Source organism: Rhea americana, unplaced genomic scaffold, assembly GCF_003343005.1.
Source record: "Rhea americana isolate MKP2758 unplaced genomic scaffold, rheAme1 scaffold_408, whole genome shotgun sequence".
Lineage (NCBI taxonomy): Eukaryota > Metazoa > Chordata > Aves > Rheiformes > Rheidae > Rhea > Rhea americana.
Genome location: NW_028186544.1, coordinates 93,724 through 117,254, shown reverse-complemented (window position 1 = coordinate 117,254; position 23,531 = coordinate 93,724). Strand labels below are relative to the sequence as shown.

At 51.2% G+C, this 23,531-nt stretch overlaps 1 protein-coding gene across 3 annotated transcripts in view; it reads right to left on the bottom strand.

The window, feature by feature from the left end:
- Nucleotides 1–21,378, bottom strand: part of PCBP3 (poly(rC) binding protein 3) — a 93,693-nt gene extending 72,315 nt beyond the window's left edge. For all 3 annotated transcript variants that reach the window (XM_085314569.1, XM_085314567.1, XM_085314568.1), the window contains exons 1-2: nucleotides 21,276–21,378; nucleotides 11,503–11,601 (exon numbers count right to left, since the gene is read on the bottom strand). In XM_085314569.1, coding sequence (XP_085170695.1) covers nucleotides 11,503–11,552 — 50 coding nt within the window. In that variant the 5' untranslated portion in view covers nucleotides 11,553–11,601; nucleotides 21,276–21,378. The remainder of the gene's footprint in view (nucleotides 1–11,502; nucleotides 11,602–21,275) is intronic.
- Between the last annotated feature and the right edge of the window lie 2,153 nt (nucleotides 21,379–23,531).

Genomic DNA, 23,531 nt, shown 5'->3' with positions numbered 1-23,531 from the left:
GCTGGTGGGATCTGTTTTGTTTTGCTCTTTGGGTTTTTAGTGACACTGCTCATCGCAAAAGAGATAGAACAATCCTTTCCTGACCTGTGTTCCCATCATTCGACTTACTGTATGTTTTACACAGACAGAGGCAATGATTTTAATGTCCCAGTGAAAAAGCTGTCAGAACGAATCAGCCTCAAAGGACAGACTTCAGTGATGGTTTCTCCTCCCAGGCACCGCCTGGCTGAGGAAAACGTATTCAAGGGCTGCACACATTCAGGTGCATGCGCACCACCACTACCCATTTTTTTTCCAGTCTTTTCATGAAACACCCTTCAAAACCCAGTTCCTCAAGATGGAAATATGGGGAGCCAAATGTATGGGGCATGTAGGTGAGCTTCTTCTGTAAATATGCTGCTGCAAGAAAAGGAGAAAGGGTAGCCCCACACAGAGAAATCAGCATGACATGATAGGAAATGAGCACTCTGAAGCCATCAGAGTCTATGCAGAGATAAGCTAAGAAAAGCCATGAGCTACATGAGCAGAGCTGACATCTGCCCCCTGGGTGGGTACCTAATGAACGGAGACATTGTCCATTTGGGGAGATGAAGTAAAGTTAAAAGATTTCCAAGCTGACACCTTGTAGTCTCCATCAGTATTCCTGTYGGAAATAGCACTGCAAGGCGAATGGACATGGGGGAACAGAAACTCAGCCTCCCCCCAGGCTCTGCAGCGAAGTGGGTAAGCGGGCCGGGGCAGAGGGATGCAAAGCTATCAGCTAGCTAGCTCAGCATCTCATCACTGCATCCCCCTGCCAGGAACTCCCCGCTGCAATTTTCTGCCACATTACTGAGCTGAAAGAGAAAACAGTGCTTTGTGCAAGCTACCCCAGGAATGCATTGGGAGCGTTCTTATGGGGAGACTGGTGGRGATGCAAAGCAGTCATATGCCTTCTGAAAAGGCAATGGCACCAGGAGAGAGCATTCCCAGGGCCCACTCAGCCCAGGGGACTCATGCATCCAGCTCTTTTGAGCAGTTTGGGTGCAAGAGCCTCCAAGACCCCCTCCGCCCCCACCTCAGCTCAGGTCTGAGCACAGGGAAAGGCTCTCATGTCCCTAAGTACTTGCTGGCACCGGCATGCCCTTCAGCACCAACCCTGTCCAGCAACCTTGGCCAATCYGCACTGCGGGCTGGGCTGGGACTGCTGCCAGAGCAGTGCAGGAGCAGACTGGTGTTCGGCACGCCTCCATCTCTGTGCCACGGGGGCYAACAGAGGTGTGTTGAGAAGTCCAACCCCCAGCATCACCCCAGAGCCCGCTCCCTCCTCCTCTGCCCCTGCCGCTTCCACAAACCTAGTTCAGTCAGGCTGTATAAATCCACTCTCTGTAAGCTCACGGGTTGTTAGCTCTTTTTTAACTTACCTCCAGCCTCTTTATTAGCTAGCACCTTAAACAGCATCTGGTGATGAGATGGGATTGACAGAGCAGAGCACAAAGAGGGGGTGTCCTTTTTCTCTGGTATCATTTCTCTCAGCAAGAGCTCCAGAATACACTGATGTTTAAACATTTGCGAATGTTGGCTAATAACTCCCCCTGCCAAATTTATGCCCAAAATTCTTGCAGACCCATCGTGGGCCTGTTTGGGAAAGCCCATTTCTTTCATGCCCTGTGAAGGTACTTCCCTTTCTTAAGCCTCTCCTCCACTCATCTTTGGTAAAGTGCCTACTTTACCAAAGACTGTTTTTTTTTTCCAGGGGAATCCTCTCTCTTAGCCTTTCCCAGCTTGGTGGGTATCCTCTAGCATCTGCAATGCTTTCTATCAGCTAACACAAGCTTAAAAACATTGCCATCTTTGTTAGTTCTTTGTATAGTTTTCATCAAATCCATCAACAAACAAACACTCGTGGTAAATCTAGGATATAAAACATCACTATCAGGATTTTTATCCATATAGGTGTGGGATTGTTTGCTGTCTTTCTAAACATGTAGCCAAGAATACCCTTTCCCTGCATTGCTCAGGACAATCATCTCCTGAATGCACCTTTCAACAAGGTAAGATATTTGAACCCCTATCTATAAGACAGAGATGCTTTTATCCACACACCCCCAACTTTTCAGCCTCTTTCCTTACAATGTGGCTGCCCTGCCATGTGAGCACAGCCTGCAGAATYTGCTCCTTCTTTTGGAGTGGGTCACATCTCATCAAGTTAGAGCTCCACAAATAGCCCTATTTACTTTCTGTGGTCTCTAACTGCCATGGCAAAGCATGCATCATGCACAAACTGGAGCAGGTCTGGTTTAATAGAGCTCTGAAACCATTGCAGAGAGTAAGCCTGGAAGCAGCCTTCCAAAAGACATGTTTTCCCTGGGATCACTTTGATCTGGCATTTTGTTTGTGCTTTGGTCCCTCAGTGCAGGCATGATGGATGTTACTGTGTTACATCCTGTCCCTTTAGGACATTAGCCAGAAAAATGCCCACCTGCAGCCAGCAAGCAGGAGATCATGCTCAGGGCCAAGGAGATATCCCATTCTGGTGCACAGTGCAGGAGGTGTGCACAAAGTGAAGGTGATGTCCTTGGAGAGGAGGTATGTCTGCAGGTCCAAAACCATATGGGTGCACAGCAAACCTGAGGTCATGATCCAGAGCCCTACCGAGCTTCAGTCAGTGGAGAACAGGAGGTGAGACATAGCYTCTGTGAAGGCCTTTGTGCATGAGCCACATGCAGGGCCACCACAGTGCTTATCACAGAACATCACTGGGATGTGTGCAGTCTTCCACTGTGTGAGCTCAGGAAGGGCTTTTCACTGAGTACCTGAAATAGATTGTGGCTGCTGGCTTTCCTCCACTGAGCTTTCACTTCCTGTCCTTCAGCGAAGGCTTTGCTTGTCACTTTGATTCTTCCTGAGCCCTGGCTCCTCAGGAGTGCTGGCTGCCTGGGGCCACGTGAGCGGCTGTTGGGGTGGCTTGCGGCATGGCAAAGCATGACAAGGGATGTCCTGGGACCAGAAAGGGGCTGGCAGGCCTCAGCGAGAGCAGAGAGAGTGCAGGAGGAAAGCAGAGCCAGCCCTGGGGATGGTGGTGGAGCTCATAAATGCTGATGACCTGTGCAAGAAGTACATGCTTGCAGCCCCTGAGGGGAGCTGCATTCTCCCCTGCCAAGCCACACTTTTGGGGGAAGCTGGATGCAAACCCACCTGCAGCTACACCTGGAGTGTGGGAACATCCTGCTGGGGACAGCAGAGCCAGTGCCAAGGGGCCAGGTTTGGGAGGACCTCACAGTCTGTGCCTGGGGGTCTGCCCCAACTTGACAGCTAAACAACAGGCGCTGCCGTCAGCTACTGCTGGCATAAGCACAGAGGGACTGGGCTGCGCTGCCCTTCACTTTCCCAGTGCCAAAGAAGTACTGAGTGAGTCCAGGAAGGAGAGACAYAGGCCAGTAAAACAGCATGGTCTGTCTCTAACTGGGAAAGCAACGGGGAAAATGGACCAAGCGCTTGGGAGGACATACCACCACCAGCATCAGGACTGATTCCAGCAGCAGGGAGAGAGCAAGCCGTGGTGGGTCCTAGCCCACCACTGACACAAGCAGCACAGTAACAGGGAGGAAATGCAGCCATGGAGCCCAGGTGCGTGTGTGCAAGCACATTGCGATCTGGGCCCTGCAGACAGTGGCTGCTGCTCTTCCTGGGAGGCACAGTGCACCGGCTTGTAGTGACCTGCTAGACATGAGCAGATGGAGCGGCCTCAAATYCTCCTATAAACCAGGCAAGGGAACTAATCTTTTAGAGGACAAATCAGTTGGCAAGGGGGAAGCTCAGTGATTGGCTTTTTCCCCTTCTTTAAACAAAAACTGATGGTGGTGTGATGGTTTCAGAAAAAAGCTTTCTTTCTGTGAAATAGAAGCAATGCTAGGCATTGGGCTYTTACTCCTTATGGGCCTCAAAATGTCACAGTCACTGTCAGCATATTGGACATGCTGCATCCCTTGACCTGCTGATACTCAGCAAGGCCAGGAGCTCCTTAAGAAAATCTGATTCCTGACCACTGTTAATCTCTTTTTACCTGGAAGTTAAAGGAGAAGAACACGCTGTGGTGAAGGGCATTTCTGCAGGCTGTTCTGAAACGATCCTCAGCTTTCTCCTCCTCTTGCTCCAAAGGAAAAATTTTGTATCATGGTTTCCATACTATTTCTTTCTGTTTAGTGAACTGCCAGCCGAGGAAATGCACTCCAATGCCAGATCATGGTAACAGTTATCCTATGGGTTCCAAATGCCTGCACCAAAAACCTGGTAATCACATCACATGGCCTGTCTCTGCTTGGCCCACAGAGTCCTATTTTTCACCTGGGGGAACAGATGAAAACAGCATATGTGTGGCTAGATCAAGATGATAACAGGAAACTAGGGCTCTTGAAAGCAAGTCAAGAGGTCTGCAGAGGAGTTGAAGGTTGGCCAAATGGCAATGAGCAGACAGGTGCGAGGCAAAGCCCAGAACTGAGAACAGCTTAGCTCATCACAAGCACCTGGGACCAGCCACCTGCACCACGGTGGAAGACTGAGCAAAGTGATTTGGGGATGGCTGCCATGCTCTGCTCTTCTTTCTGGCAACCCTACCTGCCACCAGCTTTCAGTTTCTTCCAGAGGGACCCGACTGCCATGGCCTGCAGGGCAGCGATCATGAGATACTACAGCTGAAGCACAAACATTTATGCTACCAAGGCTGTAAGAGGAGGCTCTGGGGTCTTGTGCCTCACAACAGGCAACTGAGTTCCCAGCAGAGCTGGTGGAGCYCTCACTGTTTCTTGTTTTGAGACAAGCAAATGCTGCTTCTAGGTCACAGCGAGCTAAGCAATATATATCTTACATAGGGAGATAAGGCAGATGCTTTTCTACTTGGGGAGAATCACATCTGGCAAGTTTTTAAAACTTCCAAAGCATTCTTCAGCCCATATCTCAGGCGGTTTTGCTGTACTTGAGAAATCCTTGGTGGGATTAAGAAGCATTAGGAACAGCCCCCTGGATAAAAAGTACAGTATACAAAGGAATCCAAAATCCTTTTTTGCCTTTATGGAAGGACAAGGATTAGGTCCATTAGACCAGGCTATTTTGGGTCATTTGGAGGGGATTTGGAGAGTCAAACGTGCTGATGCACTCTCCAAATCATGGAAATTACTAAAAGGATTAGGAGTGACGTAACAAGCTGATTTCAAACCACAGTTAAGTACCAGCTCTAATAAAACCTAGTCAAGGCATTAGTAGAGCTGAGCTCTAGCTGGAAAAAGTCACTGGCAGATCACTGTCCTAGTGGACACAGCATGTAGCTTTATCACCTACAGCCAGACCCACCTTACACCAGTAGATACGCACTTCTGAGAAGAATTGGGAGGCATTTATTTCCGAAATACCTGAGAGCAAAAATCAGCCTGAAGATCAACAGGGGTTTTGGCACTGTAGGATGTCCAAGCTTGTGCTGGTGTGGCTTTGCAGTGGAGAGCACAGTGACAGAAGGCTCCTTGAGCCTGGATTTGGACACATAGCCCAGCCCTGATCTCTGAGTCATTTGCAAGAAACAGAACCCCCTGGTTCATTTTCATTCTGCTCTGGGGGAAAATGAGAACAAGGAAGTCAGCAAATTTGCTACCCTTCTCTAGTTTTCTGTCTTTTTTTTTTCCCATCCATCCTTTCTTTATCGTTGTCCCTCTTTTCTTGCTTAAGGGCTGACAAAATTACTGCTGCCTGCTTGCAAAAGAAAAACAACTTGCCAAATATTGTCTGTTTTACTCCCAAAACTCTGGTGTGTTTTCTAGCAGTATCAGGGAGAGCTGCTGACAACACGCATTTTAGCTCTCATAATCACTTGAAAGAAGGCTGCAATCCAGAGGATAAGAGCAAGGGCTGAGTTGAGACCATATGGATTGGGACATATAGCATTCAGCTATGGTTTGCACCCTAGTTCCCTGAAGGAGTAACACAGGCACCCGATAGTCTAGCAACTAACTAGCCAGAGTAACTATGGAGGTTGGTAAAGTCCTGGCCGAGGCCTGATACGCTTCTGCATGGCACAGCATCAGCTACACCATCATGCCGGACCACCACCAAAGACTGCGTTACAGGGACTGAGAGCTGTCTGGCTGCAAAGCAGTGTCWCTCAGGGCTGATGTTTGCTCCATGGAGGGGTCTGCAGGAATGAGCTAAGCAGTTGGATCAAAGGAAGATAAAAAACAAAAGGAGGGAGAACAAAGACAATAGGACTTGCTTGGAAAGCCAGACCATAACTGAATTAGTAGATGCAAAGGGTACAGTACTAGGGCTGAGCTATCAGTGACTCCACCAGGACCACAACCACCAAAGGATGTGCAATAAAAATAGGCAGCTTTGGGTACCTCACTCACCTGTCCTCCATCATGCACTGAATGTAAGGCAGAGCAGGGCCAGGTACAAAGTCAGCTTGGAGAAAGGGCTCAGAAAATTCACAGAGAAGCAGCAGCTCTTGATTTAATCAGAACCCATTTGGTCACTCACCTTGAGCAACCWGCCCTTGTTTTGACGTTAGCCCAAGGGCTGGACTAGAGACCTCCAGAGGTGCTCCTAACCCAGCTCTCTCTGTGCATCTAGGCAAGAGCAGTGATTGTAAAAACCAGACAGCAGAGCATGGGGTTTCTCTGCATACAAAACTGCTTTTTCACACTGCAGCTGGTGACAGAGGAACTTGCTCCCACCACGTGCTGCAGAAGCCAAAAATCTGCTTGGGCTCCAAAGGGCTCATGTATGTCCATGGACACTAAACATCCGGACAGGGCCTGGGATCCTGGGAATGCACAAACTGGAGACTGCTGCCTGGACCAAGGAAGGAGATTAAGCGAAGGCTCATGCTGTGTGTGCTCCCTGCACCCCTTTTGCATATCTCTGATCCTGCTGCCTGCTCGCAAAAACAGGGATYGGTACCTTCTGATTCCATCTACACTGAGTGCAAAATAAGGCTGCTTTGCTAGCTGGAGCCTGGACTCTGTTGGACTTTATTGGGCCTTGGTGCTCAGTCTGTGTATGGAGCCATGCCAGCTGGTGTTATCCCAYCAGCAACCCTTCAAATGGCAGAGCCAACTGCCTTCCCACTGGCTTCACTGTGAACAGAGATGGGATCCTTGCTGGCAGCACTTTCCAAGGCTCTAATTGAGGAACTGAGCATGTTTGTAAGGGTCCCCTAAATCCCTTGGAGGAGCACATTTACCATATGGGGAAACTGAGTCACAGAGCTGTCCAGACAAGCAAGGTGTATAAAGAGAGCATGCCATGAGGATTTTTCATTAAGGACAAAAAAACATCCTCACCAAAACTCAAGCCACATTTATGCAAGCCTCCTACAAAATTGCCCAGACTGAAAGAGAGGTGAGGTGCTTTCCAGAGCTGTCAGCTCTGCGGGCACATAGAACAGCCCTTTGCTAGGAAAACCTGCTGCTAAAATCCTGGACCCACTCCTCTCCCAGTCTCTGCAGTGGGCTCTGCTCATCTGCGTGGCATTAACATGCCTCGTGTGAATCCAGGGCAGTCATTTGTAAAGAGCAAATGTTGTGGGGGAGGGATTTTTTTCCTCTAGGAATTAAAAAGGTCATTTCAACACAGTTGCTAGCAAAATGCTGCCACCTGACCTCCGGGGATACTGTAGGATTAAGGAAAGTGCCTCTCCTTTGGCCCTGCACAGCTGGGGTTTGTCTCAGAGCAGGGCAGGRCTGTCTCGGCCCAGAATCAGAGGACACAGGGATGGGGAAGGACTGGGCAGGGTTAACCCACTCCAGCACAGTTCTCCCAAAAGCAAGGGATTTTTCCAGACCCAACGCTACTAGACTCAGGATTCGGCTTAGCAGAGGACACAATTAGAGCAGTGACACTGTAAATCACCAGCACCCCTCTGAATTCAGAAATCCCACCCACAGATGCAGCACGCGAGAGTCAGGTCCTAACCACAGCATTTACGGGTGGCGGGAGTGGGAATCATCTGCTCCTGATGGACAAGGATTCAGACATGGGAAGGGGATGCAGCCAGGGGAAAGAGCCGTGTGTGGAGGAGAGGGTGACCAGGCCTGTAMGTTATTCCTAGGCCAGCAGCTGCCAGCAGCCCAGAGGAGAAGGAACTATCCAAGTATCAAATGYAGGTCACCACTCAAGGGGAGAGGGGAGGCATTTTTAGTGCAGTTCAGCTTGGAAATTCAGCTGGCATTTGGCACTGATGTGCCAGGTGGCCTCCCACCACAGCTTAATGTCATCCAGGAAAGGCGGTGGTGTCTGAGCGGAGTCTCCTTGGAGYTGTCAAAGATCCACAAGGCTGTTTCTCTGCACCTTACTATACATGTACCATCCTTCCCATCAGATGCTTGCACCTGGCCTCAACCACCCTGCAAGATCGCTCTCTGTGCTTGTGCTTCAGTCCTCTCATGGCTGCCCAGCTTCACACACTTCTAGAGACACAGCCACCTGAACAGTGCTAGCACAGTGGGCCGGATGCCTGGATTCTTCTCTGAGGACATGTAGGGAGAGCTGTGAAGATGTCCATGCTGGGTGGTGAGATGGGCACTTGGGGACTGGAAGGAGTGTGTCTTGCACGCTGAGGGGGAAGGAGCAGGGAGCTCAATCCTGAGCAGTGCCTGAAATATCCTACTCTTTCCTTGCGTTTTCTCAGCAGCTAGCCTGTCTCTGTACATGCTGTCCTCACTAGAGGACCCCGTGACTGTCTCTGCACTCTGCTCTGCAAGAGGACACGTCTCAGCTTTAATTTCCCATGGGAGACTGTCAAGAACAGCTTCAAAAGTTCATTTGGAAGAATAAAAAGAGTCTGTGTTCTACATTGCAAAGACAGCTCAAGTCCATGGACTCTACATTTAATTCCTTCTCTCTCACAACCCCTGCTAAGACCCCAGAGTCCCTGATACAAAGCATCTAAAATAGTTGGATCAGGATGATCTTCCCCAAAGCCATGAGATTTCAGAAATTTAATGATTTTGCCTGCTAGCTTTCAGCACTGCAGCTTGCCAAGCTTTCTCCATACTACAGGGTGCAGGTGCTTTCACAAAATGGCCATGGGCTGCAGGAGCTGGGGCTGTGGAGGATGTCATCTGGACTGCCAAGAGGCCAGCAGCATCTTCAGAAAGAAGAGTTTCATTGCAGGTCTCATTTCCATAGCTTCCAAAAATGTTGATTTTGTGTTATCAATAAAATAAATGCCTTTAAATAGTGAATCATTTCAGTATTTGAACAAAGAGCAGAGAATCAAAGAGAGATTCAGGCTGCAAGGCATCTCTGCAGGTCCCCCCTTCCACCTCTATCCCAAGCAGCGTAATTCCAGAGCCAGATTAGGTTGCTTGAGGCTTTGCCCAGAGGAAATTATTTTGCCCTGAAAACTCAAAAATCTTTTCCCATGCCCCTTAGACCTTTGCCTATATGTGGGGAGAGAGGTCTCTTGTGGGAAGGCCCAAATAGGAAGATGGCTGCAGTGAACACGATTTTCTCAAAGGAGGAAAGGAAAGGAAAGGAAAAGAGAAAGGAAAAGAGAAAGGAAAAGAGAAAGGAAAAGAGAAAGGAAAAGAGAAAGGAAAAGAAAAGAGAAAGGAAAGGAAAGGAAAGGAAAGGAAAGGAAAGGAAAGGAAAGGAAAGGAAAGGGGAAAAGAAAGGGGAAAAGAAAAGGGAGGCGAGTTTAGTTTTCACTATTCACACCTGCCCATTGTACCCCACCATGCTGGAAGTTCAGACAGACCTGCTCAGGAGAAATACAGCACTTCCTGAGATGAACAGATGCAGGCGGCTTGATTACTATGTTCATCTCTTGCATTTCATTTTGCCCCATAATTGTGCTATATTTCAGCCTTCAGAGCTCTACTCCTGCAAGTGGGAAAGACCCAGTATCGGCACTAGATGGCAACCCTGCATCACAGACCGGCTTCACAGAGCCCTGCTCCCCTCCCCACCCCACTCCAGACACAGCCAAGACTGGACTGAACAGCATCTCCAGCTTCAGGGGCTTCTCCCCATGGAAGAAGCCACAGTCCTCACCAGGGGCCAAACCCTTATTTTCCTTTTCCAGGCATTTACAGAGGCGATGGTGGGTCATGCCTCCTCTGCTCCCTGAGATGCAAATATGTTTCTTCTTAAGCAGAGACAGTCACTGGCACTTTTCCTGCCAGGGTGATGTTTCTTTCTGWTGTCTGCAATGCCTGTGGATGCACCAGCCATGGTGTTGTAGCCAGACCAGTCTTGGAGATGAGAAAGGGAAAGGTGACAGATCACATGGAAGGAAAAAGCAGACAAGAAGGGCAGAGAAGCCGGCAGGATTGATGCAAGAACTGAAACGTGGATTCCCGGCATACACCTGCCATTTCTGGGAAAAAAAAAAAAAAAAAAAAAAAAAAGCCCCCAGCCTGTTGCTGGAGAAGCTAATTCCTCTCCTGCTGGAGCTACTTCCAGCATGGAGAAAGCCTTTCCCAGGAGCCAGCATGTGCTGGGGCATGGGGACATCCTAGCTCCAGCTGAAAGAGCCAGCTGGATGCCTGCAGCCTTGGGAAGTGGCTACCTGGTCAGGAGCTGGACACCGAAGCCCGCAACATACATATGTCGCAATAGAGTTCAGCTGAAGGGCCAGCCAGCCTGGGTGTCCCAAGGAGAAGGGAAACCCTGCCCGACTGCCCCAAGAGTCTGGCCAAAAGGTGCCTCTCTGAATATCTGCCCTTTTATAACCCATGAAAGTAGGAAAACCAGGTGTGTTGTATAAAAGAACCACTGCAGAGCTCATAGTTTGCTGCCAGTGTATGAAAGAGACATTTAAATGTAAAGTGCTATATAAGACCAGTCTCTCTTCGCCGGACCCCCACAGCCCTTCTCTGCACCTCGCACTAGGGGAATTCAKCTGAGCAACACAATATGCACCCATAGCTGTGAGTGTCCTCAGGTGTCCACTCCCCATTTACTCAGGACCACCATAACTGCCTTCCTGCCACACTGGGACTCTCTGATACCCCTCACACATTCTCTGCTGCTCAGAGGGACCTATGGGCTCTGGGGAAGGATGCATTTTCCCCACAACCTTTCACTGGCTGAATTTTAACAATAGCCACCCAGATAAATAAATAGCTGAAGCACTAGTGTTTTGTAGAGCAGGAGCATGAGCCAGAGCCTTGAAGTGTTATCCTGACATAGATAAAAATGTTAAGTCCTTCTGTTTCTCCTTTCAGGAGTGCAACAGGCTGCACCGCCTTTGAGGTGGCTGTGCAACCAGCAGGCTTAACACCTGGTGGTGACCTGCAGCGAACATCTCTACCCACAAATCAACCAGCTTCCTACCATTATGCAGGTAGGAGGGGAAGGGACCAAGTGGCCACACACCATTGCTCAGCAATGTGGAGCTCATCCATCCTGGGCTTCCCACCAGCAAGCCCCGACCTGTGCCAGGGAGGGATTTTGCCACTGTCAGGCCTGGTGTCCCCTGCGCCATCCTGGCAGGCTAGGACTTGCCAAGGGGCTGTAGATCTTCCCTACCTCCTTACCCTTGGAGCCGGTCTCTTGGGCAGAGCAACTCGGAGGCACATTTGGTGACGTTAGGAAGTTTGTGATGCGGCTGACCAGGCAGCTTTTGCCCTGTGGAAAAAGGAGGCATGAAAGTCAGGCTTTGTTGCGGCCAAGCTGCTGTCACTGAAAGCGTCTTCTAAATAAAATGCTGCTATACAATGCAAGGCACCAAACCTCCCCAAATCCTGGAAGGATGCCATACTAAAAACAGAGTTGTGTGTGTGCCCATGATGCAGGGGGATCTACGTTACAGAGCAGGTAAGAGGAGGCAGAGCCCATGTTTGCACAAGGCAGGAGGTTTCAAGGAGATGATAGTCTAAAATGCTTTACTACAGGGGATGCAGGAATCAGACCATGTGCTGGGACACACGGCTCTGTTGCTCTCTCTGGGCAGCTACCATTTAGCTGAGAAGATGAGTGTTTTTGTCTCTGCTGCCTTGGAGCGCACCTGGGCAACGTGGGCTTTGCCTGCAGGCACCAGAGATGGAGGAAATATCTCACGTTGGCACCGGGCTGTCCTGGAATGTGTAGGGGCAGAAAGGGGTGCCTGCCCAGAGAGGCTAAGAGCGAGCTTAAAATGCCTCCTGTGACTGCTTTCATCATTTGCAAGAGGAAATACCCACAACCTGGTGCTAGTCAGCAGGGACTGGTGAAAGTGCTTGCATGCACTGCAAAAACCCTTTTCATCTGTTTGCTCCATTGTGGCAGTTTCAATCATTGATGAAGAGGATCCAACCACTCAACTAATTACAGAGACTAGCAGACTCTGCTCAGAGAGAGGGAGAGGGGCAGGGAAGGGGCATCAGCCTGCCTAAGGACCATGTTATTAAAACCCTCTTGGCCACAGTGACATGGAGCTCCCTGCCCCATCAGGGCTTGGTACTGGCATCTCAGAGGATAGGACAGTCCCTCAGGGTTTTATCTAAAATGAAAGGCAGCTGCTTCGCTCCCTGTACTGCRTCCCCCTGAACATGGGACCACCCTGGAACAGGTGCAGAGATTTACCTGGCCCCAGTCCCAAGCCCCCAGCCCTGGCTTTGGCATGCCCCTGCTTGAGGCAGGAGTTGGGGCAGAGACCYCTAGCACTGCCTCCAGCCTAGGGCCATCAGCAGGTCTGTGTTTCCATGAGTGAGGCTTGTGTCTGCATGCTGGGGGGAAGGGGGGTGGTAATTACTCCAGAGAAAGTTGAGCTGTTACCCACTCCCAGCTTTGCTGGAAGAAACCACATCTGCAGCTTTTACAGATGTGCGCTTCCAYGATTAAACAAACGTTCAACAGAGAGACACCCCAGAGACTTATCACAAGTTAGCTTCTCTCTAATATAATATTATACCATCAGATTCAAATCAAGCAGGTTAATATCAAATTATCAGGTTTGTTTGAAGCAATCCTCCTATGAGTACCATCTAATAATCTGTGGAAAGGGGCCATCAACTTAACAGCAGTTGAGATTTCAAGTTGTACCAGTCACTGGCCACTTTTGAACACTTATGGGGGAACAGCAAACTGTGCAAGTAGGAAAGATGCACTTAACAGTAAGAAACCTCRGCTAATTATTCGCGCTCCTCTACAATCAGCAGCCTAACTGACAATATTAGAAATAAGCAGAGTCTTCAATAATGTCCATTTGCAGCAGCACAGTGCTCATGTTCCCTAGTGCATTGGTTAAATTAATATTTTTAAATAGCTTTTAAGAGAAGCCCAACTTTTGGGGATGCTGAAGAAATGYGAACAGATGGGAAATCACCTTTTAAAAAAGATAGCATTCACCAGCATCAAATATCCACCTCGCACAGTTACGCGGCTAACCCCAGACCTTCTTAGGGAAGTACACTGAAATGATATACCAAAAGTCTCTGTTGTTGCCAGAGACTGATGCTGCAGCCTCAAGCAAAAACAACTCAGGCCTGAAAAATTTATGATTTTTGAGTCACTGTTGCTATTATGCTTTAGTTTTTGAGGCCTTTGGCATGTCTGTGGGTTACACTTTCAAACCTGGCTTGAAGGACCCCAGGAAACGTATGGCTGCTTTGATGCCCTGCAGCAAGAGGCTGTACTTTGAGTGCCCTGAACCTGCGGGTCTAATTGATGGGCCTCCACTGTCTGTGTCCCRGCCCAGCACGCCAACAGGTCATATAATAATAACACAGGCAGAGCTGCTCGAGTCACAGTAAAATCAGATGATGCGTAGCTTTTTGTGTGACCAAAAGTGCTGAGTTTGTCGCAGGAGTAATCAGAAGCTCACGTGGCCCATGGCCTGCAGTGTGCGGGCAAAGCCCGTGCAAATCCCAGCAGCTTCACCAACCGAGAGACGCTGAATGATGGTGCATTATTTATTATTCCTCTTGCTAAAAGCTTTAGTCACTCAAGCAGAGAGATGCAGCAGTACCCTGTAATTCAGGCAGCCATGGTCAGGAGCAGCACAGGCTGCCAGGGCTTTTGCAAACTAATTCCGAATCATGGGAGCTGGGCGTACAAGGACCTGGTGATAAGTCGGTCATAGTATCATAAACAAGGGCTCTGTTTGAAAGTCTCCATTTCAATAGTCGCTACCTAGCATTTCAGATCTCTTACAAAAAGCCTGTACTGGTCAGGACRGCTCTAGTCCTGCACTCTTCCAGCGCAGCAGGGCTTTGCTGGAGGTGCTTGGAGGTAACACCAGTGCTTGGCCACTAGATGCCCTATGCAGTAGGTTCTGGGCCGAAGTCAGGCTCTGCCCAAATCACAGACATACACTGCTTGTCACAAGGTCCTGAACATCACTGTGCCCTTTGAGGAATGCTGTGGGACAATGGAGAGAAATGGAGCTCTTGCACACCAGCACATTGCAYACCACCCTAAGATGGCTCTTCCCATGCAAGCTGATAACAAAGAACATTGTATAGCTGTGTATTCTTCGCTAAGAAGTGCAAAGCTTTCCAGGTGCCATGGGCTGGATTTCTCTCCTCAGGCTTGCCTTGCAAATTATAGCTTTCCTGAGCCCTTGTGAAATCAGAGGAGGGAGGAAAACAGATAATTCTCCAAAGTGCCTGAGCTCTCCTGRGTGTTTGGGAAGTTGATGTCCCATATAGCACTTAGCAGGAGTGTACCAGGAAGCCCAGCTGGTTAGAAGGGGGACATAAGGAGGGCTGCCCAGTTTGCAGAGTAACCAGGCACTAAAAAATGGGAGAAGGGCCCTAAGAGACCCATGGTGCACAAAAGACACTTCAATAGAGCAATTCATTTGACCAGGCAGTAGGAATAGGGACTCACTCCAGCTACTGCCAYGCAACACAAAGGCTTCTCCTGCAGCGATGGTGCCAATAGCCCCTCAGATTCAAATCATAGCCCTGAGGGGATACAGATTTCCCTCTGAATTTGCTAAGTGAAGCCATAGTACTTGCCTCACCCAGAATGGCAGCAGTCTCCTGGGATGCAGATGCAGACCCAGGCGGGTCCCTGCAGGATGGTGTGCTGGGATGTGCATGCAAGCTCTTCAGCAACGCCCAGCACCGATGCCTCCACTCTGTGCAGGGAGGCCTTTGAACATTTCAGGCAACAGGGCTTGCGGGCTGAAAGGTGTCAAGTCAGGTGTTCCTGCTGGGCAAAAAAAACCTCAGGAAATGCTCCCAGGAGACGGCTGGAGCCTCCCTGGCAGCTCGGGATGCGGAGGACTGCCCAGTGCCCCTCATTACAAATCGGGATACCTGCAGCTTCAATCAGCTAGTCACAAGGAGCATGGGCTCAGGGATGCGCTAGCTTAGCACGAGAGGAGCCAGCCTTCCTCCTCCCGAGAGGTTTAGCAATGCAGCCATTCAGCTGGGCTCTCACCACATTTGGGAAAATCAAGATTTTGTTGTTAGGCCCCTTTATTGATCCTGGCCACTTCCTGGTCTCTAGCCAGATAAAAAGAGCCAGCAGTCCTGCAGGGAGGGACACTGCTGCCTCTTCCTGAGGCTGGTGAGCAGGGCTGAGGCTGAATGTTTCCCCAGTGGCTAATACTGGCACGTCCCTGGCAGCTTGGGCTGAGCAATGGAGACATACTGCTGTATCTCTGAAAGAAGGAGGGATCCTGCAGGTGGGCATCACAGCTCAAATCCCTTAAGAACAGTGTTCTCCTAGYATCTAGGCAGTCTGATGAGCAGCAATGTTTCCTAAATGGGCCTGGCACCATTAGGCCAGCAGACCAGGACCCTGCAAGCACTTGAATTTTCAGGAAACATTCACCTTGTGCAGGGAAACTGGAATAACAGGTTTATTCCTTCGTGGCAGAGGAGCATGAGTCATCCTGAAGTGTCTGCCCTTGAAATGGAGCCAAGGCATAAAAGCTTTTATGGAACCCAGATGCAAAGCAGCAGTCAATAGGATATCAGATCTTGGCGGTTCATTGCCTGAGTGCTCCTCCAGGATTAACCCCTTCCTGGGAGACTCCAGCTGGCTCTCCGGAAAGGCACTGCTGTCACACATGGACCCTCCTCCTTCAGTGACCATTGAGTTTACAAACTGTGGAAGCCCYGCACACTCGCCACCTGCAGCTCGGAGAGCTGTGGGAAAGGCCAGGTAGCAAACGCCATGCTGCCCCCAGGGACGGTATATGCCATGAGTCCTCAGTGATGGGCCTGAAAAGAGCCTGAKATCAAACAGAATGGGGATGGAAATGCATCCTCCCAACTCAGGAATGACAKTTCTATTTTGCAGGTTGTTCTCTGATCTGAGATTAGGACCATCTCCTTTCCACATGAGGTYGTCAGGGGGATGAGTCCTGCCTGCTGGGGTAGCAGTGTCCCCCGGCCCAGGCTGACCTGCCTCCAGAGGGACTGTTTGTGCTGGAGGATCCCGAAGAGAAGCTCCTGTCTGTCATTTCAAGTATGTTTTACATTTCACCTGGTGTAAAGATCTTGTTGGTTTTAGTGGGAAGACATCAAGGGATTTCTTTGCACAAAGGTATCACAACAAATTCTGTCCAGGAAACCTGCCAAAGTTTCTCATGGAAACATAGATAAAGCCTAAACCCCTCTGCCATCCCCAGAAGTTACCACAATGGGGTACATTAGGGAGGAGAGCCATAGTCAGGAGTCATATTCCCACCTGGGGGATGAAGCAGATATCCCACCGGCTACCTGYCACATGGTCTGCAGGCTCACATCCTCTGAGCTTCCCTTACTATTGCAGAAAAGGTTTTGCCTCTGCTCCTATCGCTGAGCCTGTCTAAAATCCCTCAGATGCTGGTTTTCTCAAGAATGCAGAGTGCTGCTGACTGCACCCATGTGTGCAGGCAGAGCTCCCAGCCCTGGCTGTGTGGATGGCAAGGTGCTCCACCTCTGCTCGCAGCATAGCTCATGGCCCACATAGACTTCAACAAGAGAAATGCACTTGCAAGGTGACCAAAACCACTTCTGCAGTGCTGGACATTTGGCAAAGGGAAGAAGTAACAAAAAAATAAAGTGGAAAATTCAAAGGTCTCCATTTTTCCATTTTATAAGAAAAATATTTGGTTCCTTCATTCCCAAGTGTCTTTTCATTTAGAAAATCACCAGCTGTCCAAAGCTCCTGTAAATTCTTTAAAGGAGGAGTCATTAAACCAGACGTCACATTTTGTGCTGGGTCAAACCAAGCATTTCACTGGATCCAGAGTGAGAAATTGTCATTCTTTCTTTTCCCACAGTGCAAGCAAACCAAACAATCAACTGGCATTGTGTTCCGCTCCAAGGGAAGTGCTTGCAGGAAAACTTTAGGTCCACTGATAGGGGAAGTCTTGTTCGATGCATCCTCCTTCCAGTGCTGAGCACAAGACCACAGCAAGCATCTTCCAGTCACATCTCCATCCCTCCTGCAGCCATCCCTTTCCACCGCAGCAAAAGGAGGGCCAGTTACACGCACATGTAGGAGAGAGGAAACTTCCCTGGAGAATCCTCAAGCCTCAAGGCATCCCTTTCCTGCTACTCTCCTCCCCAGCGTAGGAAGCATGATGATAGATTGCAGAACACCTCACTGGCAGGCTGTTGATGATGCCCAGCACTCTGCTCTTTCTCAGTCAGGTACCACACATATCAGGCTTGGCCACCTCTCAGGGTTACTTGGGAAGGGYTGCCAGGCTGCTTGGCACAGCTTGGATGGCAGGAGAGCAGTTTGCAGGTTGCGCAAAGCCTCAGCAGGGGGAGGCATCCTGGGAACCACCATCTGGCCAAAGGGTACTTCTGTGTTGACTGGTGTGRTGAGTCTTAACAGGTGGCTTCTATGAGTTAGAGGAAATTTGCTCGCTGGAATTATCATGAGGAAAACCCTATGCAAACTTGCTCCTTCTTAAAAAGAAAATGTACTTGCACAGAAAAATTTAAAAGAGTGACTATGGGTGTTAAAGTGTTCACTTTCTCCGCATTTTTCCACAGGAGGTCAAAAAAAGTGTTAAAATGCAGGTGCAGGCCTGAAGTTGCTGCTCTGTTGGTGAGAGCTGAGGTTACTCTGGGAGCAGTAAAATGAAAGGTACTGCACCTCYGAGATGTCTCAAGTCCCTTCCCCATGGAACATCGCTGTGTCTCTGTGCTGTGCTGTTGTGCAAGGCACATGTCAGCATGATATGGGGCTATGGGGCCAGGGCTTGGAGCAAAGCACCTACCCAAGGGACAGAAGGATGCCCCTCAATCTGGTGTGCATCCCCCACATTTCTGTGGCCTTGCTGCCAGCTCATGCTACGCTCTGCAGAAGGGCTGCATGAGCATGGAAGTACTGGAGAGGGCCAGATTGGGGGAGCAGCATCTACAGAGCTGTACAAAGTGCCTGGCCAAGCAAACTGGGAGGGATCTCCCTCACAGAGTGGGCGTTTAATTCATCAGTCCAATTAGCAGAGTGAAGCATCGTTTCCGGCAGAGTGCGAGGCCAAGAGGAAACAATTCCATTAATGCACTCCTTAATGCAGTCCTCGCAGGGGGCYGCTGGGCTGGAGCGTGCCAGCAGCAAGGGCTGTGCCGAGCATCCATCAGCAGCCTGACTCATGCCTCCAGCCTGTCCCTGTTGGGTTTTCAGGGAAGTGTTCCCTTATTGCACGGCAGGAGACAGGGCATAGCGGGCAGCYTGGCATGGAGTGGCAGCCAGGGAGATGCTACATCCATTTATTCCCACCTACTGATGCTCTCTGCAGAGAGRGCCCCAATCTGGCACAGAGATACTGTGCAGTTAAATGTGCAGAAATGTCACTGTGCACAAGGACTTACTAGGCAATCCCCCAATATACCTACACAACTTCCCTGGGGCAGGCACATGAACCACCCTGAGAGTGAGCTTGAGCCCTGACACAAACCCACACCCTCTCARGGCCGTTGCCAAGAAAAAGGAAATGAGATGGGAACATTTGCATTTGCTGTGATTTTACACACCAGACACAGACGTGTCTTTGAGATACCCATTTACTCGATGTGTTTACCCGCAGCACCCTTACATTGCCCTAACACACCCAGAGATGCAGTCTTCTCTCAGCCAAGTTAGCACAGGGGGTAAGCATTGCTAGACCCAACCTGAAAATATCTGGCACAGATTTAGGTGCCTGTGTTGGACTATCTTGATTTTAGAGGCAGAGCTACACCTCCTTGTCCATCATTTAAAACAGGTTGAGGTACAGGTTCCTTGTTACACTCTCCTGGAGACTGCAATGGAAATGTTCCTAGAAAGCATGGACTGGGTTGTAGGGATTTTGGGTGCCTTCCTCACCACCCCTTGCCTGTGGGGATCTCCATCTCTGGGCAGTGCCAGGCCACTTGTTTACAGCCAGAGCTGGTCTGCAGCAGGAACTATCCATCTCCCTCACCCTCAGGGACCCTGGCCTGCTTCCCCCAACACACACACATACACCAGACTCTGGTGCAGAGAACCATCTGCTGCATCTCCCACTGGGACCAGCCAATACATACCTCCTGCATCCCTCCTTCAAGAAGTAAGCATGGCAGAGAGGATTCTCCTTGACTCCGTAGGACCTGCAGATGGTCTCTCCTCACCTGGGGATGGAGAGCATGCACCCTTCGGGGCCTGACACTGGCTACAGACCTGGAAAGCCCAGGACACCTGCCCCTTGCCTCTCGTYGGCCAGACTCCATCTCCATATCCCTGGGATCACAGGTGGGCAGAYGTGGGATTTGCTGGAGGCACCACAGCCCAGATCTACCCCTCTGCATGGACAGGCTGTGCTCCAGGATGGTCAGGGCTGGGGAGAAGATGCCCTGCAATGCCAGGACTCTGCACCATTCCCGGGGGGCCATGCAGCATCCRCACCAGGGTGGGGACGCTTTGCAGCAAAACAGCTGTTGGAGAAGGAAGCACAGGGCTGAGCAACTATGGGGACCACTGCACAGCCTCAAGGATCACTGCAGCTCCCACCATTACCACCCCATAGGAGCGGTCACCAAGGCTTTATCCAGACTCTAAAGGGCTTACCAATAGGGTCCAGACAGTGAATGCTATCAATCTGCCTCAGGCAGTGATGCCCAAATAAACACATCACTCCATGCCTGGCTTCAGGTCCTAGGGAAASGCAACCAGCTCTGGTAGACAGCAGGCAGCTACCACAGTGCAGGATACATCTGTGCTCCTTCTGGATCATGCATTGAAAAGCCAGCTAAATTTGGGAAGAAGACAGAAAGGCCCCAGGGGTGGGGAAATGTGCTCCCAGAAAATAATTTGCTCAATCCTAAGAGAAGTTTGGAGATGTGTGCTCAAGTAAATAAATGCCTGAGCCCCTTTCTTTCCCCCTCACTGAGATCAGGGCTACGTTCACCCTCACTGGGAGCAATTTGTGATGAACAGCTTGGTGGGCACTTGGAGAGCAGCACACCCAGCCCCGGGGCACCGAATCAACCACCAAACTGACAGGTTGCAAAAGCCTCTTGCCACAGAGCCCTCTCCCTCAAGCCGGGAGGACCCTGGGGGAGACTCRCACCTGAAAGCCACCGCCCAAAAGCCAGTGTACAGGGCTCGCCTGCGCAGCATCCCTGCCATCCCCCATCCTCACCCATCACGAGACCCATATCTCTCCCTGCAAAAGCAGGCAGGGGGACTTTGCATATGCCACCCCAGACCCACCAGGCCTGGGAACCCTGTCTTTTCCTCCAGGGACAAAGAGACAGCACTTTGCACCTTGTTTCCCTAGAGGCCAACCCTTGCCAAGCAAAGCAGCAACTTAGGATGGGAGTCAGGGGCAGAAAACTCTCAGCAGTCCCTTTCTTGCAAAGCCACACACCCAGGGAGGTGGCAAAACACAGCAATGAGGTTGTCTCCTTTCGTGCTGGGGACAAGAGAAACCTCATCACTTGGAGTAATTGCCCAGGATTTTAGAGAGAGATGGGACTGGCTTCTTAAGCAACTCGTCGCAGTGGCAGCTGCTTCTGTCTCTGACTCATGAGCTGTCTCCCGATGCTGTGCAGGATTGATGCTGCACAGGGAGCCAAGACAAAACATGCGCCCTCTTCCCCAGATCCTTCAGCAGGGCACAACCCCACACTGGAGACATGCTGTGCCACTTGCAGGCATTTTCCAGTTGCAAAGTGAACCCAGCCCCAGTGACAGGTCCTGCCCAGCTTGGGCGGATCAGCACACATCTAAAGTGGGTGTGATGGCAAGGGCATGGAGGTCCCGTGCAGGAACAGTAGCCACCCATCCAACACCAGATCTGCCCCTCCGCACATGTGGGAGCTGGGGAAGGGGACACACTAGTCAGCTAGAGCCCACTAAGAGTGACGAAGAGAACAAAGCCCTGGGGAAGGAAAAAAAAATCCTACCTGTCCCGCAGACAGATGAATGGAGTGACAGACGCCTGGGCTCTGAAGAGGTGGGGAGGGATCGGGGCTGGTCCAGGCAGGGGAAGGTTCGTCKGGGAGGGGGGAGAGGGGGGAACAAGGAAAGAGCAAGGAGAGTTTGGGGAAGGGGCTGGGGAGGGGAGGGGGACGCGTCTCCTCAGCGCAGCAGGGCTTGCTCCGAATGAGCCAGCAGCCAGAGGCAAGCCAATGCTCCCTGCCCTGGATCCTGCAGGCCCTGCCCACCCCGCCGTGCAGAGCCCACCCCATCCTCCAGCCTTTCCCATCCCGGCGTGCAGGGCACAGCCACAGCCCGCCCCGCCAGACCCAACACACGGCCCCAAGCCGGAGCCAGTCCCTGGCAGCTGCTGGGGTAACCCGCAAGGACGGCAACAGGCAACCGAACGGGAGCCAAGGGCCAGGCAAGGACCACAGGGAAGCAAGTTCTCAGGACAGCTTGCAGGTCTGCAGGGATGCTCGCCCCGGCTGAGCTGTGCCAGGGGATCAGGGGCACCCCATGCACCTTGTCTGCTTTGCACGAAGTCACCTGCTGCTCCAGCCCCGCTCTGCTGGGTGCTATCGCAGGCCGGGGGGAGTCCAGTCAGTGACGGGGCTGGTAGCAGCAGTGTGATTTATGGCAAGGTGGGGCAGGAGACTCACCCCACCCTTGCTGCACCCTGGCATCTGGATGATAGCAAAACCCTGGGGTGCAGGGCAGGGAGATGGCAAGAACAAAGTTTATTCTTCAGCAGTGAAGGGTGAGGATGACAGAGGCAGTACAGAGGCCTGTATTGCATTTCACATTAAAGATCCCTGGGATGAGGTTTAGAGAGAGAATCAAAAGCCCTGGGCCATCAGCAGAGACACTCCACATGCAGAGAGTACATGGTGGGGAGTCAGGGCAGGGACATGGCAGGGGGGACACAGAGCTGGGGTGGGGGCAAGGCCAGGTTGCCCCAGAGGAACCCTACGGCAGCCTGTTCGGGGGCGGGGGGAGGAATTACTGAGGATCCTGGGGCTGGGAGGCACAGTTAGATGGAGCCACAGGGCCAGACCCCACCATACTCAGCTCAGAGCTGGAGCTTGTTCGCAGGGAGCAGCGATAGCAGGGCTGCCCCACCGAGTGGGACAAGCCAGGAACCAAGGAGGACCTGGGAGTAGGCAGGGCTCTCAGCAACAATGCACAGTCCTGCGGAGTCTGAACCAGGCATGCAGAACCAGGTGCAGGCAACAGGGTCAGTCAACAGCCCCAGAAACAGCCAAAGGACAGGCCAGGGACAGGAGCAGCAAGTGACAGGGCTGGAGAGAGGCACAAATTTACTATAGACTAGGACAGGACTGAGTGCCCAAAGTGGAGCCTAAATAGGGCCCCTGGGCCCACGGGCAGGGGTTAGATAGGCAGGGGTCCCAGGCGAGGCTGTTCAGGGCAATTAAGGCTTGCTAATGGCCCTAGCAGTACCCTGCAGTCTCCTTTTCAGATCTGCGTTGTCGCTCATGCCAGGGACATGTGCCTATGGTGGCCTTGCTCCCAGGTCCTGCTGGTGTCCCCAAAGCACATAAGAGGCCTTGCTCAGCCACCCTCCTGGCAATCTAGTGACCGAGAGGTGTGTCCCACCACCAGCTGTGCATCTACTCAGCCCATACAGCCCAAAGGAGGGACATGGCTGGATGGGGGTGTAACACACTGGCTGCGGATAAGGGTATGCATGGTGCTGAGGGTGCTTGGGTCTCATYTCCCTCACTGGGAGCAGCACCTGGTCAGGAAGGGGTATAGCACCCACCCGGGAGAGGTCTGCCGGTCCCCCTGGAGCCGGCTCATTCTGCAGCAACAAAGCTGTGCCCTGGCAGCTCTGCATGAGCCCAGAGGCAGGGGAGGCTTTCCCCAGCTGGCTCTGCTCCATGCTAGCCGTGCACCCCTGTGTCATGCTCATGGGCTTYCCGCCTAGAAGGGAAAGCATCAGATTTGCAACAGTCCAGGGTAGAAGTCAAGCTGGAAGGAAAAAGCAATGTGACGGTGAGCATCGTGGTTTGCAGAGCTCAATTAAAAATGACATTAAAGCCATTCTGGTGGTCAATCTGGTGTGGCTTCCCTAACAGAACCAGCACTTCTCGCTGCTCTGCAGGCAAGTGTCTTGCCCAGTGCTAGCAGCCTGGTTACCCTATCGCTCCTCTGTGTGTGCCTCTGCCTGCACCTAGCCAGGAGGTTTGTCAGGGAGAAAATCTCCTTTCCTGGCTCCTTCC